Source organism: Carya illinoinensis, chromosome 5 (genome assembly GCF_018687715.1).
Source record: "Carya illinoinensis cultivar Pawnee chromosome 5, C.illinoinensisPawnee_v1, whole genome shotgun sequence".
Lineage (NCBI taxonomy): Eukaryota > Viridiplantae > Streptophyta > Magnoliopsida > Fagales > Juglandaceae > Carya > Carya illinoinensis.
In genome coordinates, this window is record NC_056756.1 from 16,293,811 (window position 1) to 16,314,357 (window position 20,547).

The window sequence follows — 20,547 nt, forward strand, 5'->3', positions numbered from 1 at the left end:
CTTGATACTTTATCTCTTGTAAGACTTCTGGTCCAACTACTTTGCTTTCCCCTACTTTATTCTAATACAGAGGTGATCTACACTTTCTACCATACAAGGCTTCATATGGTGACATTTGAATAGTGGCCTGGAAACTATTGTTATAAGCAAATTCTACCAAAGGTAATTGTTTCTCCCAACTCATTTCGCAATCCAAAACATAGGCTCTTAGCATATCTTCCAAAGTTTGAATCGTCCTTTCTGTCTGTCTATCTGTTTGTGGGTGGTATGCATTACTAAACCTCAAACTAGAGCCCATCGATTCTTGTAAATTTTTCCAGAAGCATGACGTAAAACGAGGGTCTCTATCTGATACGATCGTCTTAGGCACTCCATGCAATCTGACAATCTCTGCTATATAAATTCTCGTCAATCTTTCTAGAGAATCTGTATTCTTGATGGGTATGAAGTGAACACTTTTTGTCAAACGATCAACTATTACCCATATAGTATTATTTCCGGCTGAGGTCCTTGGAAAGCCTACTATAAAATCCATTGAAATATCATCCCATTTCCATTCTGGGATTGGAAATGATTGCAATTTATCGGCTGGCTTTTGGTGCTCTGCTTTTACTAATCTACAGACAGAACACTTGTTCACAAACTCTACTATGTCCTTCTTCATTCCTTCCCACCAAAAAGACTTTCAAATCCTGATTCATTTTTGTACTACCAGGATGAGCAGTGTAAGGTGTGTTATGAGCTTCTTTTAGTACTTTTTCCTTTAACTCTTCGTCTGCTAGAATGACTCTTCGGTCCTTGTAATACAGAGTCTCATCCTCTCTGAGGCTAAAGTCCACTGGTCCTTTTGACTTTTCGATCTTTTTTACAACTTCTGCAAGTTTACTGTCCTTCTTTTGACGGTCTTTCAGTCATTCCCAGTCCAATGGAATGAATTCTTGGACTGTAGTCAACATGGTTTCCTGACTACGGTTTCTAATTAACAGTTTTCTCATACTACATAAGAGGGAATTTACTTCTGATGAAGGAATTGATGAAGCTTCTTGTTTGCTCTTACGGCTTAAAGCATGAGCTACCACGTTGGCCTTTCCAGGATGATACTTGATGTCGCACTGATAGTCGCTGATTAATTCCAGCCATCTTCTTTGCCTCATATTAAGATTCTTCTACTCAAACAGGTACTTTAGGCTTTTGTGATCCGTAAAGACTTAACACTTCTCGCCATACAAATAATGTCTCCAAATCTTAAGAGCAAAAACTACTGCAGCTAATTCCAAATCATGAGTAGGATAATTCTGCTCGTGATCCTTCAGTTGTCGTGAAGCATAAGCAACCACTTTCCCTTCTTGCAATAGCACACATCCGAGTCCTGCTGTAGATGCATCGCTAAATACTACAAAAGGTTTAAGAGGTTCCGGCAGTGTAATTACCGGTGCGGTTGTGAGTCTTTTCTTCAACTCAAGAAAACTTGTTTCGCACTTGTCATTCCAAGTAAATTTCACATTTTTCTTAGTCAGGGCGGTGAGTGGTCTAGACAACCGGGAGAATCCTTCCACAAATCTCTTATAGTAACCAGCCAGTCCTAAGAAACTTCGGATCTCATGCACACTGGTCGGTCTCTGCCAGTTCGTTACGGCTTCAATCTTGCTCGGGTCTACTGTTACTCCTTTACTAGAGATCACATGACCTAGAAATTTTACTTCTTCCAGCCAGAACTCGCACTTACTAAGTTTGGCATAAAGTTTCTGATCCTTAAGTATAGATAAAGCCATACTTAGATGATTTCTGTGTTCTTCCTTGCTCTTAGAGTAGATTAAGATATCATCGATAAATACGACAACAAAATTATCTAAATAAGGTCTGAATATTTTGTTCATCATATCCATGAATGCAGCTGGAGCATTGGTTAACCGAAAAGGCATCAGCAAAAACTCGAAGTGGCCATACCTTGTCCTAAAGGCAGTTTTCAGCACATCCTGATCCTTGACTTTTAACTGATGATATCTGGATCTCAGGTCAATCTTTGAAAATACTGCTGCTCCTTGTAATTGATCCAACAAATCATCGATTCTAGGTAATGGGTATCTATTCTTAATCGTTACCTTATTCAACTCTCTATAGTCTATACATATCCTCATAGATCCATCTTTTTTCTTCACAAATAACACAGGTGCTCCCACGGCGAAGAACTGGGCCGGATAAAACCCTTCTCCAAAAGTTCCTCCAATTGTAGCTTGAGCTCATTCAATTCGGTAGGGGCCATACGATATGGCGCCTTGTGAGTCGGAGTTGTTGCCGGCTCCAACTCTATTTGGAATTCTACTTCTCTATCCGGTGGTAAACCAGGTAACTCATCAACGAAAACTTCAGAAAAGTCTTCAACCACAGGTATCCCTTGGATTCCTATAGTTTTGGTTGTCTCCTCTATAGTTATCAATAGAAACGCTGAGGCTCCATCATCGATACATTTCCTAGCTTGCAACGCCGAGATCGAAGGTGGGGTGGCCTTAACTGATGTTCTTGTGTAACTCATCCTGTCTTCAGTTGGAGGTTCAAACATAACCTCTCGTTTCCGACAGTCTATCTTAGCATAGTGCTTGAAAAGCCAGTCCATCCTCAAAATTAGGTCGAATTCCATCTGATCGAATACTAACAAATTAGCCTTCAATGTCTTACCTTCTAGTTCTAACGAACAATCCTTAACTAAACGGGTACAAGATACTGTATTCCAGTCGGGAATTAATACTACAACTCGTCGTGGTAAAAGCTCAGTCTGTAAACTACAAATTCGTGCAAACACTGCAGACACAAAGGATTGTGATGCACTTGAATCGAATAGTGCACAAGCTGAGAACCTAAACAAATTAACCCTTCCTAAAAAAATATACACCAATATTAATACTAATTCTAACACATTCATAATACCTGCAACATCATAAATACTAAAAGGAAAGGAAGAAAAATACTAGTCATGACGCCAGCTTCATCAGTTTCAGGTGCGTCAACTTCAAAATCATCTGGTGTTACTGCATACACGAGTGCAGGGATGTGGGGCCTTGGTTTGTGATCACCAGCTCCACTGCCTTGCATGGTGTTGGGATAATTTCTAATCATATGTCCAGGTTTCCCGCATCAATAACAGACTCCATATCCCCTATGACATTTTCCAGGATGACGCTTACCACACTTAGAGCATAGTGAATAAAAGGACGGCTTCTATCCTCCTGTCATTATTCCCTTACTTTTCTCCAGACTAGAAAAAGACCTCCTTTTCTCAGCACTACTACTGGCAGCAAATGGCATGACCCTCTTTCGATTGGTAAGATTCTGGATCACCAATTCCTTCTGCTCAGCCTTTGCTATCGCCGCTACATTTACCAACTCTTGGTAATTCTCTATTTTGAGGCAAACTACTTGACTTCTGATTCTTGGCAAAAGTCCTACTTGAAACTTTTGTGCTTGCATCTTTTGAGTTGAAATCAAGTGGGCTGCAAACCTTCCTAATACCATGAAGTTAGCGGCATACTGCTCCACAGTCAAACTTCCTTGTGTTAAGGACGCGAACTCCTGGGCCTTCAGTTGTTTGACAGAGTCTGGAAAGAATCTATTGTCAAACTCTTCCTTGAACCTCTCCCATGACAATGCAGCCATACTTCCTAGTTCCCAAATAGAAGCTGCCTATGTGTATCCCACCATATTCCAGCTTCTCTTTGGAATAGGTATCCAGCATATAGAACCTTTTGGTCCTCAAGACATCCACAAATCTCGTATGTTCTCTCGAGATCTATAATCCATTTCTCAGCTCTCAGTGGCCCTTCATTACCAAAAAAATTTGGGTAACGATACATCAAAAACTTATCATATGGACAACCCCTAACTTCGGGTCTATGTTCGTGCACTTGTTGCTGTTGCTGATGTCTAAGAACGTCAGTCAGCATACGCACAACTTCAGCTAATCCTCCATCCATCGAAGAATTATGATTATCCCGACTGAAGTCTTCCTCAGGGTTTTCAGGTATTCTACCACAAGTCATTTGTCCCTTCCTGAAACACACGAATATATGTATTACAATCACATACTACCTTTCATACCTTTAAGAAATCCAAGCCTAATGTCGACTAAAATTTCAAGCCTAATATTTGGTGCATTCTTAAGGACATGTAGATTTACTGCCCAAAGACGTATTGCTTTGATACCACCCTGTGACGCCCCCAAATTCCATTTGGGATCAGACGGACATTTGAAGCGTCGAGACATGCAACACAAGATTACCTGTCCCCGTTCATGACATATAAGATGCAATATTCCTAACATGCATCTAACATTATGCATTATTCGCAGTGGATAAATTTTTTCTTTAGCAATACTATGCACCAAAATGAAAATATCCCAAATACTTAAAACATACTTCATATATAAAGATCCATTAAATAACTAAGATCACAATACTAATCCAAAATAGTTATGATCTAAAAAGTACTGAGATGCAACTCCATCGTACAAGTAGTAATTTAACTATTATATTAACATTAACGACGCAGCGTCGTTTAGTCGACTATGTCTAGTTGGTCAGCTCCTGATCCTCCTTCAAATCCTGTAACAAGATCTACCATTCGGGAGAATGGTAGTTGGGACTACCACAGTGAGATTTGATTACAAATCTCAGTAAGTTAACAAAATAAACTTTCACACAGGCTAATGATGCATGGATGACAGTAAAAGCATGAATGCATAATCAAGTTCATAAGTAATTGAAACATAACTTGAAGTACAATATAGCATAATTGACATAACTTAAATTGAAACGTGAACTGAACTTGATCTGAAACTGGACTTAACATGAAAAATACATACTCCACAGTTGTTGTGGCCCCATGTATTGTACGTGTCACAATACAGTTAAATACATACTCCACAGTTGTTGTGGCCCCATGTATTTTACGCGTCACAATTGCTGTGTCTCACGTAGTGTATGCGTCACAATTGCTGTGACCCCATACTTCGTGTACCACAGTTGTTGTGGACCCCACGAAACTGAATGTAACTCAAGATGAAACATGACTGGAATACGAAAGGACTGAAACCTTGACGTAACATAACGTGACTTAAACATAACTTGAAAGACATGACCAACTTGAGATAGAAATATTTCGTAACATGACATATAATAGACAATATATTTAATATGACATACTTGTAACAGTGAATATTACATGACTTGACATACATGTAATAGATGGCTTATTTAACATGGCGTACTTGTAATGTATAGCAATACATGACAGAATATATTATGTAACAGTTTTCATATATATGACAGAATATATTATGTAATAGATAAAAACTGATGACAAAATAAATTCTATGTAACAGACAATTATGTGATAACTTGGCATGGCATGAAATATATGATAACACACATATATATACACTGTAGTTCCTTTACTTAGCACACATACATAATAGACTGTTAGTAAGTTAAAAATTAACTTACCTCAATCTCCGCGTTTCTTATAAAACATTAAGCGCGATCACGAGGAACTGTAATTAGTGATTCTAAAAGTTAGCACTAAATCACTAATAAATTGAAATATGGAAAATACTAACTTAAAGAGTAAAATTTCTATTTTATTCTTTATATGTAGGAAAATGACTGTTTAACTCATAACTTAAGGATTTTGTATACTAATTCCAAAAGTCACCAAAATTTATATGCTTCATGTAAATTTTATCCTCAACTCAAATATCAATTTAGAAACATTTAAAACTAATCACAACTATTAAAACTCCATAGGGCCGAAATTCTCATATGTTATTTCCATTAATTTTTGTTTCTAACTTGTTTTGATTAACCTTTTGATCTATAACTTATAAAGATGTGATCTTCAAATCAAACTATCACATGATTTAAAAATATGTCCTAAAACATAAGCTTCTAATTCAAGATCACATGGTTAAAAATTAACCAAAACATAAATTTAGCAAAGAACATCCACACTTTGGCTTATCTGAATATCTTTTTGCATAAAATTTCATATCTTTGAAACTAATATCAAATATCTTCAAAATAATAATATAACATGTATATAAGATGCTTAGGATCCTCCAATAAAATTATCAAAGTCATTGGAATAGGTTTAGACCACCAAAGAGTTAAACTTTCTCAAAACAGAAACTGTTTTTCCTCTTCCAGTTTCTAAGTTTCTAAATCTAAGAAAATCTTTCATCAAAACCTTTAATCATGCAAAAATACTCAACCAATAATCATATATACATGTTAACAATACTCCATAAAAATTTCAGACCAATATCTATCCATTAGCTTGGTTAAAAACTCCAAACTATAACATATTTTCCAGTTTATCTCCCAGAATGACCTTTTTATAGTTTACACAATATTTGACTGATCAAATAATCTTCAAATGGGACAAATAAGATATCCATGTAAACTAGACTAAAAGAGGAACAACTTATATGAATGAGACTTTATGATAAAACACTTACAAAAGCTTCGAAATAAGATATCCAAAAGAACTCCTAAAAGCTGTTCGAGAGAGAGTGTTTGATATTCTTTTAATGGAAAGTGTAAATGAAGATAAGTTCGTGGGTGGTGGCTGGAGATACGTATGAACGAGATATCGAAGAGGATAAGGCTGAAGTTGAGAGTTGAGTGTAGGTTTTTCCTATCCAAAATATCTATAAAAGATCATCTCAAGATATATCTATCCATTAATATCTATAAAAATCAGTTTAAAATATTTTTATCTAATAATATCTATAAAAATCAGCTTAAGATATTTTTACCCAATAATATTCACGAAAATTAGCTCAAGATATTTCTTTTTTTATCCAATAATATCCACAAAATCAGCTTAGGCTATTTTCCAAAAGTGGAGAGTAGACTTGGAAGAGTAAGGTGACTAAAATCTTTCCACGTATTCAAATAAAACTTTTTAACTATCTCCAATAGTCAAAAACACACTCCTGATACCACAGTAAGTAATAATATTAACTATACGATTAATAGATTCATGAAAACTTATAGGGTTTTCACGAGATTTCTAAAATCAATAGAAATTTTACCGTTAAATTTCTAGCGGGTTGTTACAATTTTGATAGGTGATTGAGTTAAAAATTGACAAATATTAACAAACAACTATTTTGTTTCTTTTGTTTTCTTCATAACTACTAGTTTTATTTTCAATATATTAATTTAGTCTTATATTTTAATATATATATATATATATATATATATGTATATATTATTTGTAATTTGATCTTTTAATAAAAAAAATTATATTTACAAGCTAAGACAAGCCATCCACACAACCTTATAGAGTTTTCAAGGGTTGACAAGAAATAAAAAGTGGTCTGTAAATAATGTCCTTTATTGAAATTAATGATCAATTACAAAGGTGGCTGTAGTGACCATTATATATATAGAATGTGGCCTCTGCTCTGCACTGTTAGAGCACTAGAAAATAGAAAACAAATTCTAACAACCTACTGCTTTGTATAAGGACAAAATGTACACGTATAAAGAATATACAGACATGTAAACGAATAACATGTAAAGGAATACACTGAATTACAACTTTTAACACTCTCCTTCAAGATGGACTATATATGTTCAAAAGTCTCATCTTGGAAACTAAAGACTCAAATTGTTGTTGTCCTAATGCCTTGGTGAAGAGATATGCTAGTTGCATGTTGTTCTTGACATGTAAAGTTTTGATTGAACCAGCTTGAAGCTTCTCCCTTACTACATGACAATCGATGTCTATGTATATTGTTCTCTCATGGAAGATTGGGTTGGTAGCTATGTGTAATGCTGCTTGGTTATCACAAAATAACAAGGCTGGATGTGAGTGAGGGACATGTAAATCCTTGATTAATTGAATCAACCATGTTAATTTACATACTGTTGATGCCATAGATCTGCCTCTGCAGAGCTTCTAGAGACAGTCGTTTGCTTCTTAGAGCTTCATGAAATCAGTAAATCTCCAAGAAAGATACAAAAACCAATGACACTTCTTTTGGTGTCAACATAGCCTGCCCAGTTTGCATCTGCAAAGGCCTTCAAGTGCAGCTTTGATTTAGAGGATAGAAAAATGCCTTGTCCAGGAGTCCCCTTGATGTACTACAACACCCTATTTGCTGCTGCAAGATGTATATGTCTAGGCTTATCCATGAATTGAGAAAGAACTTGTACTGAGTAGGAGATATCAGGCATTGTGATGGTCAAATATATTAATCTACCAACTAGCCTTCTATATGTTGTTGGATCATCAAGCAAAGTCCCTTATGTTTTGCATAGTTTTAAGTTCTGCTCTATCGGAAACTTTTGCATTTTACTCCCTAACATCCCACTATCCTCAAGAATCTCCGGTGCATATTTTCTTTGGCTAAGTGAATTTCCATGAGCTGATCTAGCTATCTCGATGCCTAAAAAGTATTTTAAAGGTCCTAGATCCTTTAATTTGAACTTGCTGTTTAGAAATAACTTGAGTTCTTCAACAACATTCATGTCATTGGATGCTATTAATATGTCATCCACATACACAAGTAGGGCTATGAAGGATGAACCCGTGACCTTAGTAAAAAGGGAGTGGTTTGCAACAGATTGGATAAAACCATGTGAAACCAAAGTTCCTAAAAATTTGCTTAACCATTGTCTCAAGGCTTGCTTCAAGCCATAAAGAAACTTAAGCAATTTACAAACTTGTTTATTCTCCCCCTGTTTAGCAAATCCTGGTGGTAAACTCATATAGACTTCTTCATGAAATTCACCATGCAAGAAAGCATTGTTGACATCTAATTGTGCGAGATGCCAATTGAATGGAAGCAAGAGCCAAAATGGTTCTAACAGTTATCATTTTAGCAACTGGGAAAAAAGTATCATAATAGTCAAATCCTTCTAGTTGGATATAACCCTTGGCTACTAATCTGGCCTTGTACCTCTCAATTGTCCCATTTGACCTAAGTTTGACTTTGTAAACCCATCTGCACCCTATGGGAGATTTACCATTAGGTAGGGTAGTTAATTCCCAGGTTTGATTAGCTTCAAGGGCTGCTATCTCAGCTGCTATAGCTTGTCTCCATTGAGGATGACAAATAGCCTCATTAAAGGATTTTGGCTCAGAAATTGTGGATAAATTGAGAGTAAAAGTTTTATGAGAAGGTGAGAGATGATGATAAGAAATTGTAGAGGCTAAAGAATGAGGATTACCTACTTGTGGAGGACCATCAGAAGAGGAAGACTGAAGTGGAGTCTGAGAGAGGAGGAGCTTGAGATGGAAATCTAATAAGTGGCTAGGAACTCTTCTAATTCTAGTAGAAACATGAGTAGGTAAAGTGGGAGGAGCTAAAGGAGAGTCAAAAGGGGAAGAAGCGTGTTCTGGTTCTTGAGATGAAGAGGGTTCTTCATTATGAGTTGAAGAAGAGGCTTCTAGGTCTTGAGGTTCTGTGTTGGAATCAGAAACATTGGGTGGAAAGTCATTGAGAGGATATGAAAAGGGTATTGGGAGTACAAGAGGGGAAGCATCAGTTGAAGGGGAAGTGGTAAAACAGAAGTGAGAAGGGGGAAAATGGACTCATGAAACACTACATCCCTGGATATGAAGACTATTTTAGTTGTAAGATCATAGAGTTTATATCCTTTTGTAGCATATGAATAGCCAATGAAAACATATTGTTTAGCTCGAGGAGAAAACTTGTGTCTATGGCAGAAATGTGTTGTAGCATAGCATAAACATCCAAAAACTCTTAAATGATTAAGAGAATGATTTTTTTTTTTGACAAAGGGCAGCATAAGGTGAAATGTTGTCTATAACTGAAGAGGGGATTCGGTTGAGGAGGTAAGTGGCAGTCAATATATAGTCACCCCAAAAGGAAAAGGGAAGACCAGATTGAAATCTAAGGGATCTTGAAATGTTTAAAAGGGTTTGATGTTTTCTTTCAATCCTTGTATTTTGTTGTGGTGTTTCAATGCAAGATTTATGATGTATGCAGCCTTTAGAATTATAGAAATCAGTCATGAGGAACTCTAGACCATTATCAGTTCGAATACTTTTAATTCTAGAGTGAAATTGAGTGCTGATAAGTTCAAAAAAGGCTTTGAGAATGGACCTAGTATCATATTTATGTTTCATTAAGTAGGTCCAAGCACATCTAGTGCAATCATCCACAATAATAAGGAAATATTTGAAACTAGAATGAGTGGGCAAAGAAAATGGCCCCCAAATATCATGGTGTATAATATCAAAACAATGAGAAGACATTGAGCTACTAATATTAAAAGGAATGAAAAGAGTCTGAGTATGTAATCTCAGAGTCAAGTTTCTATAACAAACTGGTTCTAAAGGTAGAAATGTGCCCAAGTCTGAAGTGTCATAAATCAAAACAGCATAGTTTAACAAAATTACTAGAAATAGAGGTATTCAAGGCTCCTTGTTTGTAGAAGTATAGGCCATCTCTCTCTTCACCCACTCCAATCATCTTCTTGCTGGTAAGGTCCTGAATCAAGCAAGAATGAGGCATGAAAGTAAGAGAATAGTTAGAGTTAATACTTAATTTGCTACCTGAAATTAAGTTGAAGTGAAAAGTAGGGACACAAAGCACATTAAACAAAGTAAGGTCAAAGGAAAGTTGAACTGTGCCTATATGAGAGATAGATATGGAAGTGTTATTTGGAAGTTAACAATTGAAGAGTAAGGGACATAAGATACAAAGAGAGAAGGATCATTGATCCAATGATCTGAGGCACCTGTATCAATGATCCAGGTGGCAGAAGAATAAGATACATAATGAGAGAGAGAGAAGGATGTTATACTTGAGACATTGTGAGAAAATACTAGATTGGCAGACTGAGTATCAGAACCTGTTGGTTTCACAGAATGTGAATTCACCATAGAGATGATTTGGTGGTACTGCTCATTGGTGAAGGACATGGTAGCAGAACTTGCTGTCATAGGTGAAGAAACATTAAGATGAAATAAAACATCATAAGAAGCAGGATTGGAACTTGAAGCAGTATTGACAGAAGCTGTAGAGGGCTTATTTTTGAATTTAAAGCCAGGTGGGAAGCCATGTAGTTTATAGTATTGATCAACAGTGTGGCCTAAAATACCATAGTGACTACAAAAAGGTCTCTCTTTAGTACAAGAAGGGGTTTGTCTATTGGTTCTAGTGTAGTCTTGTCAAGATAAAAGGGCCATAGGTTCCATCGTAGGGGTGGGAAGAATCACACGTTGTCTTTCTTCTTCATGGACTAGGGAAAAAACTTGGTTAATGGGTGGGAGGGGTACCATAAGAAGGATTTGAGCTCTAACAGTCGAGAAAGACTCATTAAGGCCAACTAGAAATTGAATGACATATTTAGAGTATTGAGCACCAACAACTTCGTTGAGGGCACCACAAGAATAGACATGAAGGGGTTTGTAGTTACTTGGTTCATCCCATAGACCTTTGAGGATAGTAAAATAGGCAGAAACAAAGAGAGTCCCTTGAGAGAGACCAGATATTTGCCTTTGAAGTTGAAAAATACGTGGTCATTAGCTTGAGAGAAACGGTCTCTCAAGTCATTCCAGACTTCTTGAGCATTGGCAATATATAAAACACTGTTAGTAATTTCTTTGCAAACAACATTTAGAAGACAAGAAAATATCATTTTGTTGCATCTACACCAAGGACCAAAAAGAGGGTTATCAACATTAGGTTGATTGATAGTTCCATCGAGAAAAGCATGTTTGTTTTTGCCTTCTAAGGCAATAAGCAGGGACTAGCACCATGATTGGTAGTTGTCCTCTGAAACCGAAAGGGGTTGGGAAACAAACAAGGCGCCTGGGCTCTCCGAGTGATGGAGGTAATAAGGATTGGAAGGATGATCAGGGCTCACAGTAGGTGGAGGTGCAGGTTGAGGTGGAGGATCACTAGAGGTAGACATGAGGAGTCTATTTGGCAATTGAGAAGAGAAGGAAGAAGAAAGAATGAAAAAAGCTCTTTTCTTAAGAGCTCTCTGATACCATGACAATAAATAGAAAGTGGTATGTAAAAAATGTCATTTACTGAAATTAATGATCAATTACAAAGGGTGGCTGTAATTGCCATTATATATACAGAAGGTGGCCTCTGCTCTGCACTGTCAGAGCACTAGAAAATAGAATACAAATTCTAACAACCTACTGTTGTGTATAAGGACAAAATGTACACGTATAAAGAATATACAGACATGTAAAGGAATACACTGAATTACAACTTTTAACAAGGGTCAAGCAAGCAATCCTCCCTCTCTAGTAGGGTTTGGAAAAGGTCGCTTCTAGAGATTTGTGCTCTATGTTCGTCCCATAACATGCTTTGATTTGTAAAATAAATTTAAATATTTAAATATCTTAAAAATTAAATCTTATTGCGTAAGTAATGTGGATGCTAACTTATAAATAGAATAGGTGATAAAAAATTCTCAATCCCGTTCATCTATTCAAACATGATATAGAATCATGAGATGGTTGAATTGAAGGCCATGATGAGAATAGATGTAAATATTATATCATCATGTTATGAACAGAAAATGCATTGGTGGAGTTGGCAAAAGCTGTGTTTTTCAAAGTTTAGAGGTGGGATGGGTTTTAGAAACATGCATTCTTTCAATATGGCTTTGTTGGCTAAGCAGGGTTGGCGACTTTTACAGAATGAATGTTCTTTGCTTCAAAGAATTTATAAGGCCAAGTATTTTCCTAATGGCTCTTTCTTTCAAGCTACCTTCTCGTTTGAATTCAGAGATGAGATGATATGAGATGATTTTAGATGAAAAATAAAAGTTAAATAAAATATTATTATTATTGTTTTAGAATTTAAAAAAATTGAATTGGGATTTGAAAAAGTTGAATTGTTTATTATATTTTGTGTAAGAATTTGAAAAAGTTGTAATTATGAGATGAGATGAGCTAAGATGAGGTAAGATCACCTCCCAATCCAAAAATCTCTCTTATGCATGGAGAGAAAAAATGGCTATTAGAACAATGTCATTGGAGGGTAGGAACTGGTGAGTCCATTAAGATTTGGAAGGATTAGATTTGGAAGGATTATTGGGTCCCAAATCATAAAATCCTTTTGAATGAGAGGGAAAATATGTTATCTGTTTCTCAGGAATATGCTAGGAAACTAGAACGTGGAAGGTTGAATCTGTGAGAGCTCTCTTCAACCCAATGGTGGTTGAGGAAATTCTCAAGATTAGGTTGTCTTTTACCCCCTTTAGGGATAAATGGATCTAGTCAGATGAGTCTAATGAGAATTTTAGTTTGAAAAGTGCTTACAAAATGATACAAGCTTTAAGTTCCAACAATATAGGGGAAAGTTCTGATTGGATACAAGATAAGAAGATCTAGAAACAGTTGTGGAAAATGAAAGTGTCAAGAAAAATCAAAATTTTTGCATGGAGAGCTTGTAAGGATATATTACCAACTTGTAAAAATATGAGATTGAGGAAAGTTGCTGTGGAATGGGGTTACTATTTTTGTAATAAGACTATTGAAGACATTGATCATTCTCTCTTATTTTGTCCTTTTATTCAAATGGTTTGGCAATAGTTTGATTCGATGTCAATGCTCTTTCAATCTGATAGGGGTTTTCTGGAAAATGTGAAGCTGTGTTGCAGAAAGGTAATGAAGTTGATTTTACTCTATTGTTTGTGATTAGTTGGCGTCTGTGGCATAGGCGAAACAAAATGACAATGGCAAATGAACTGTTAAGTCCCTAGACAGCTGTTAATAGTGCTTTGTCTTTGTATAACTCTTTTACTGATCCTAGCTCTTCAATTGCAACTGATGTGAGGAAGGTTTGTAAATGGCAACCTCCACAAGATGGGTTCTTGAAGTTTAATGTTGATGGGACTATGTTTTCAGAATTAAAAAAGGCTGGTATTGGACTGGTGTTAAGAGATAGTAGAGGTGCTGTGGTGATGGCAACAACTGTTTTTGAAAGGGAAGTATATGAACCTGCTACCATCGAATTAGTTGTTGTGTTAAGAGGGTTGCAACTGTGCTTTCCTCTCAGGATTCCTAAACTTGCCATTGAATCTGATTATTTGCTTTTGGTACAAGCTTTGCAAACTGAGTATGAAACCTTTTCATCTAATGGCAATTTACTTAAGGGGACCAAGGCTTTAATGAGTTACTTCCAGGAGGTTTGCATTGATCATGTTAACCGAATGGGCAATGGAGTATCATACACTTTAGTTAGATATGCTTGGAATGTTAGTGATGTTCAAACGTGGTGGGGAAATGTCCCAAACTTTGTTGATCATTCCTTTTGGTTTGATCAAGTTGCTATGTAATGGTTTCTGTTATGGAATGGAATTCTGATTATAAAAAAATAAAAATAAAATCCGATGCTTCCACTCTATTTGTTTTCATGCATAATAAGATTAGGTAATTTAAAAAAAATTATAAATTTATAATTATTTTACCACTTCATTTCAAATAAAGGATAATTATATAAAATTAAAATTTTACAATACATTAAATTAAACAGCAATGCTGTGATCAAACATTCATTGACGATTGACATATCCTTGTGATATTTTGCATGTGTCCTGTTCATATATTTAAAATATCTATCGTCGAATCATCTAATTATATGAAATTTGCACAACCACATCGCACGAAGGAGCGGGTGTTTAGTTTCCCAATGAATATTATAAAAGTAAATTAATAAATTAACATTTAAAAAAAATAAATATCTCAATCCCATTATAACAAACCAGACCTCCATGAGAGACAAGGAAGAGACAAGTTGAGGAAGGGAGAAGTAAAGTGTTAGAACGAAAAAGGCAGGTCACGAAAGTACCCGAAAGGGGGATAAGTGACTTGAAGTAATATAAAGCCGATTTTTCATGTACCACTGATAGAGGCTCCATAAAAGAGATCAAATCGATTGAGAGAGGAGGAGGACTAAGCGACCTCACGAGAGTTTCTTGTTCAACCTTCACACGAAAAACCCCATATTTAACTTCTCTAATTTAAAGAGGTTTAGACCCTAGTATACTTCACACGAAAAACCCCATATTTAACTTCTCTAATTTAAAGAGGTTTAGACGCTATTTATACTGGGAGATACGAATGATCATGAGTGACTGTAGAATATTCTCATTATAATAGATTTGTACCCTAAACAACCTATAGACGTAGGCCTTATTCTGAACCACTTAAATTTGTGTGTATTCCCTCTTTATTTACATTTATTTTAAATTCACTATTATGGGTGTATGGACGTATATCGTACTGCCGTTTCAAACTGTCATTGTAGGCCACTAAAGCTGTAAGACTATCGGTCCAGATCGAAAAAACCGACTGGATAGGACTGAGATTGATGGAATATAAATAAATATTATATATATAATATATTATTTTTTATAGTAGTTGTATAAGTTAATTATGTAATTTTCATCCAAAGAATCACCATTGACCATTTATACAATGAAATTATTTAATATTTTCAACTATATATAAAATGTTAAAGAGACCATTTAATTTTTTTAATAGCTTAATTAATTTTTTGTATTAATGTTTTTGTCAAAAAAAGAAAAAAGAGGAAAAAAATATTCATAGACCGAATAGACTGATCGCTAACAGTCTGGTCCGATAAAAATGATGGACCAAAATTTTGGTCTGTGACCCTTTCAAGATCGAACCGGATCGGTTACATCCCTATGGGCCACCAACGACACCAATCAAGACTTGAGTTGAGACCTACAAGCCATATATGACTATTTCTCCTGTTCGACTTGTGGGGTAATTTATGTTATTAATAGACATGACTAGAAATAATGTATCAGAATGTAAAATTATTTTTATTATATAAAAAAAATTATTACAAGTATTTGGTACATAAATTATATATGAAAGGATACATGAAAAATGATGCGGTGGCAGGTGTGCGCAATTCCTGCGCCAACGTGTATGAAACACATGTAATGTCTCACGTTATGGCATCAATTAGTAAATTTTATTTTGTAAAAATCTATCTATACATCTAACACGTCTCAACATTGAAAACAATATATTCAGATAATCCAAAAAAAAAAAAAAAAAACTCAGTGCCTTAACCAGCACGGAGAAAACGCACCACCAACTGAAAGGTGGATAGCATGCATGAATCACACAAACCGACCAGAGTCTCCACCTCAGCATATTTGACTCCGTTTTCCAGACGCGTCATCCCTCTTAAGTAAATATTCCCAAAACCGCAATAGAAACTCGCAAACTGTTGCCCCGGGATATCAGACCGACCCCAAAAAGATGGGTTATTTATTTATATATTTGAACATTTTAATGGTTCCTACAAAAAAACATATATTCTTCGCAAGTTGCGTTCTTTCTCTGCAGAGTTTTCTCAACCCCTCCTCTAATCTCGCCCGTTTGGCCTCGAATAATACCTCTGATTTTTCTTTCACCAACAAAGTTCGCTGTCTGCAAGTGCGGTGTCCACTATCTCCAGTAAACCTTGATTGAGAAATTCTGTGCCCGTGTCACTCTCCGACTTTGCTGAATTTGAGGGAAAAACTTCGAGGTTGATTGAAATGATGGGTACCAAAAACTCGCTTACGCCAAAAGCCAATTCGATTTGGTTACTAAACTTCTTGTAAATGAGTATGTGTTCCGGAACAAGGTTTGGGTTATGGATTCTGTATGGGTTTTTGTCTGGAACTTCGTCGTCTCTGTTCTTGGATTAATTATCAGATTCGTATTCGGGTACGCTTTCATTTTTGTGTTTTGAATAGTTCTTTTTTCAAGCTTTTGATCATTTAAAACGGGGAGTTTTTTTCTGCTACTTTCAGATCTCAAGCAAATGATTCGAAAAACGCCAATGGTAGCGGTGGCATTCATTCTCGACAAGACGATCAAACTGGTTCAAGTGATTCGCATACTGATGGTTTCAGAGAAGAAGAGGCTGCTTTTAGCGAATCGGACAGTAAAACTGGCAATAAAAGCAATGCAGAAAGAGAAAGTTCTGAGTATGCCACGGCTTCCGGCGCTAGCAGGTATGAGTTTGTGTCCGGGAAAGGTGTTCGTGGATTCTTGGAAGGACCCGAAGCCACGAGCTTCAGTGTCTCGGAATTGTATGTTCGTTCGGATGATTATACTGTTTGGAAAGATCAAAGTCTTGGTCCTACGATTTTTACCGACAAAGATTTCGGGGAGCTCAATTTAGAAGAAGAGGCCACTGATCAAGAAAAAGCAGAGGACTCTGTCGAAAACTTTGGTTTTGGTGAGGTTATGGAGAAAGCAGAACAAGAAACATCCAACGAAAAAAAATTGATTTCGGGGGAGGAAGATCAGATAGATGTCGCAGAAAGGAGTGTTCTATGTAACGATGATATTGTGGACGAAGTTGAATCGGTTTCCGAAGATTGCTCTCTACGATTTGGATCAGAAACAGAGTCGATTAGTTCAAGCGGTGAGTTGTCGATGAACAATCACATGATTGATTCAATTACCTATGAGGTTTTGGCCAGCAAAAATGTCGTTGAAGGATGGGAACGTGAAGCGCTTTTGGCCAATGATGGAGGAAAAGTAAAAGACAATATTCAAGAAGTTTCAAGCTTTGAAACAAGTCTCTGGGGGCCTCGAGAAATTCTTGCTGTTGATCAGTCACATGATTCCGATGAAGAATACATAGAACTAGAACCCCATTTGCAGAATTTAAACAGCGTGGAAGACACAGCTTCGTTTGCCGGAGAGTCGGGAAAGTTTGAGAACAAACATGAACACGAAGATTTAGGCCAAGAAAAGTCAGAATCCAAATATATTTTGGAAGAATCTAAAGGAACCGAACCATCGGAATCAAACTCTGATTACCAAAACGACTTGGACTTCCTATGGGAGCATGGAGATGTACTAGAACTGCTGAAAATGGAATTGAGAAATTTGAGAACTGGGGGACTTCCTACTATATTAGAAGAGGAGGAAGAAGAAGAAGAAGAACCACAGTCTCCAGCAATGGTGGAAGATCTAAAGCCACTGAAGATTGAAGAAAAGCTCGAGTTCAAAGATAGAATGGAAGAGATCCAAAAGGTGTACAAGAGCTACTCAGAAAAAATGCGAAAGCTGGATATCTTGAATAGCCAGACCATGCATGCAATTGGTGAGTTTAATTCGGAATATCCTATTTCTTTGGTATATGATTTCGTTCCCAGGCATGTTAAAGCAGTAATGCCTATTTCTCAAGGGCTCGTCGTCCGAGCCTTTCAATTTGCAGTGTGAAGGAATATCTCTGTTTGAAGTTAATTTTTATAACTACTTTTTATTCATAAAAATCTCAAAATAAATAAAAACTAATATATTAAGTAACATAATTGTTTCCTGATATATTCTTTTAACGAAAAGAAAATCCTAAAACCCACGCTATTTCTGTTTCACTATCAATTAATAAAAAACTAAAAAAATTAATGAATTATGAAACTGATAAATCATAAAATAGGGTAACGTTGGCATCGTGATAGATTTTCTGACATTACCGGAAAGGGAATTCTTTGCTGGTGTTTTATCATCTTCATGTTTATCATCATGCTGTTCATGTGCCACTTGTCAGATTCAAATGCATGCCACAATTACCAGTAACAGGTACATGTCCGAAGTCTTTGTTCCATCCAACCTCCCTTCCCTTTGATGGGCCTTTCGATCGGACTTTAATGGCACTATACCCCACCTCCCATATCTTTGTGGTTCGTAAAGCATCCAGGAAACTGAACAAAGCTTTCCGAATGATTTATGACTGAAACAAGTTTCATATCAATTATTTGATGATAAAACGAACGACTTTACTGATCTGCTTTGTGATTAAAAAAAAAAAAAAAATACCGTGCAGGGTTTCTCCAGCTGAAAGAGCCAGTTAAATCGATTTCAATGCAAAAATCTTCAGCTTCAGCTGCTAAATCTCTTCCACGTAACATATGGCCACGAAAAGCTCGAAGAGTCACGGCTGACCCTATGCACAAACTCAACGAAGAATTGCAATGCAACTTGGAATTGGTTTATGTTGGGCAGGTTTGCCTTTCATGGGAAATACTCCATTGGCAGCATGGGAAAGCTCAAGAACTGCAGGAATACGACTCTCAGGGTTTTCATCTCTATAATCAAGTTGCAGGCGAATTTCAATTGTTTCAAGTACTTCTGCATAGGTTTTTAGAGAACGAACCATTTCAAGGCCCCAGACTGCAAAACTATGTCAACAATCGATGTGTTCTTCGAAACCTTCTCCAAGTGCCACCCATTAGAGGTAAATAATTGAAGTTGGACAAAAAAGCATATTGTGTAATGTCATTTAAGCACCTTGCATTTCATATAATTTAGTCTATGTGCATCCATGCCAGATGATTGCATCAAGGATAAAAGGGTAGGAACGTCGGATCAGGCGGAGGAAGAACATGCAATTTCAAGTGGCATGATAGCAAGAATCATTGAGGAATCAATGCGAGTGTTTTGGGAATTTCTTCGTGCTGATAAAGATGAAGGGAAGACGATTCCTCGTCAGAAAAATCATGTCAATCTCCAAAATGATGCAGACCTGACGCTCCTGATGGACATTCGAGCTGATCTTCAGAAGGTTTGCTTTCTAAATTTCTAGATACTAACATTATTAGGATTAGTGTTTATAACTCAAGAACTCAATTTAAACCTTCTAATTCAATACCTTGCAGAAGGAGAAAAAGCTCAAGGACATACTGAGAAGTGCAAATTGCATTGTAAAGAAGTTCCAAAAGCATCGGAGCGAGAATTTGGGTTATTCAATACTATTCTTTGCCCAGGTTGAACTGAAACTGGTTTCAAGAGTGCTAAACATGTCAAGATTAACAAGGGACCAATTAGTGTGGTGTCATGAAAAACTAGACCAGATTAGCATTGTTAGCAGAAGGATTCAGGTGGAGCCCTCGTTTTTTCTGTTCCCATGTTGATACGGCAGCCAGTGCCACGATGCTTCTTTTGAGCTGTATAGATGCTGGTCACTCTAGATTTATACAACAGAGATAAAGAATGTATAGCATTTGGTTAGACGTGCTTGTTAAGGAGGTTATAAATTGTTGTATACACATTAAAAAGTAACGTTGATTCACCGGGGAATCTTTGCGAATAACCCAGAAAATTTGGTCTTATTTTCCTTTTGCTCCCAATTTCATTATAATTTGGCATTATTCTTCATAGATTATGAACAATATTAGTCGAACTAGCCATTTTAAATTAACAAAAAAAAAAATACAGATAGGCTTTAGTCATAAAGAAATTTCATAAAAAAAAACTAACAAACTGACGTGACCTTACGTCAAATTATAAAGTTATTTTTATTATGAGTTAGATATAATGAATCACATGCAATTACGATAATTTGTGAATTTAATTTTGTAAAATCATTTTGTAATTATAGCACAACGTTTTGACAAATTACTGGAATATAATGTTTTTATAACATACCAATAACGTCCCACCGTTGAAATAACAATTGTTTCAAGGAAAATCCCTCTCGTAACAGCATAACACTCGAAGCTCCTTATC

The 20,547-nt window shown here is 36.2% G+C and overlaps 3 protein-coding genes across 3 annotated transcripts; 2 read left to right on the forward strand and 1 right to left on the reverse strand.

The window, feature by feature from the left end:
- Positions 1-2,155: 2,155 nt before the first annotated feature.
- Positions 2,156-3,651, reverse strand: LOC122310129. Its single transcript, XM_043124011.1, has 3 exons — positions 3,266-3,651; positions 2,967-3,106; positions 2,156-2,874 (listed from the first exon to the last, which is right to left on the reverse strand). The coding sequence occupies exons 1-3, from the start codon at positions 3,649-3,651 to the stop codon at positions 2,156-2,158; spliced, it is 1,245 nt and encodes a 414-aa protein (XP_042979945.1).
- Positions 3,652-13,020: 9,369 nt separating this feature from the next.
- LOC122310130 lies at positions 13,021-14,333 on the forward strand. The gene is made up of 2 exons (XM_043124012.1): positions 13,021-13,043; positions 13,808-14,333. The coding sequence occupies exons 1-2, from the start codon at positions 13,021-13,023 to the stop codon at positions 14,331-14,333; spliced, it is 549 nt and encodes a 182-aa protein (XP_042979946.1).
- Positions 14,334-16,285: 1,952 nt separating this feature from the next.
- On the forward strand, positions 16,286-20,150 carry LOC122311147. Its single transcript, XM_043125570.1, has 5 exons — positions 16,286-16,749; positions 16,836-18,142; positions 18,866-19,276; positions 19,371-19,603; positions 19,698-20,150. The coding sequence occupies exons 1-5, from the start codon at positions 16,676-16,678 to the stop codon at positions 19,950-19,952; spliced, it is 2,280 nt and encodes a 759-aa protein (XP_042981504.1). The 5' UTR covers positions 16,286-16,675; the 3' UTR covers positions 19,953-20,150.
- The last annotated feature ends 397 nt before the right edge of the window (positions 20,151-20,547 follow it).

Excerpts from the sequence above, each read along its gene's own strand:
- LOC122310129 (XM_043124011.1), bottom strand. The coding sequence starts at position 3,651 with ATGGCTGCATTGTCATGGGAGAGGTTCAAGGAAGAGTTTGACAATAGA. Across the intron at positions 3,107-3,265 it reads AGTAGTGCTGAGAAAAGGAG|AAATTATCCCAACACCATGC; the intron begins GTCTTTTTCTAG and ends ACATATGATTAG. Across the intron at positions 2,875-2,966 it reads TGAAGCTGGCGTCATGACTA|GAAGGGTTAATTTGTTTAGG; the intron begins GTATTTTTCTTC and ends ATATTTTTTTAG.
- LOC122310130 (XM_043124012.1), top strand. The coding sequence starts at position 13,021 with ATGTCATTGGAGGGTAGGAACTG. Across the intron at positions 13,044-13,807 it reads TCATTGGAGGGTAGGAACTG|CTCTTCAATTGCAACTGATG; the intron begins GTGAGTCCATTA and ends TACTGATCCTAG.
- LOC122311147 (XM_043125570.1), top strand. The coding sequence starts at position 16,676 with ATGGATTCTGTATGGGTTTTTGTCTGGAACTTCGTCGTCTCTGTTCTT. Across the intron at positions 16,750-16,835 it reads ATTATCAGATTCGTATTCGG|ATCTCAAGCAAATGATTCGA; the intron begins GTACGCTTTCAT and ends TGCTACTTTCAG. Across the intron at positions 19,277-19,370 it reads CCAAGTGCCACCCATTAGAG|ATGATTGCATCAAGGATAAA; the intron begins GTAAATAATTGA and ends CATCCATGCCAG.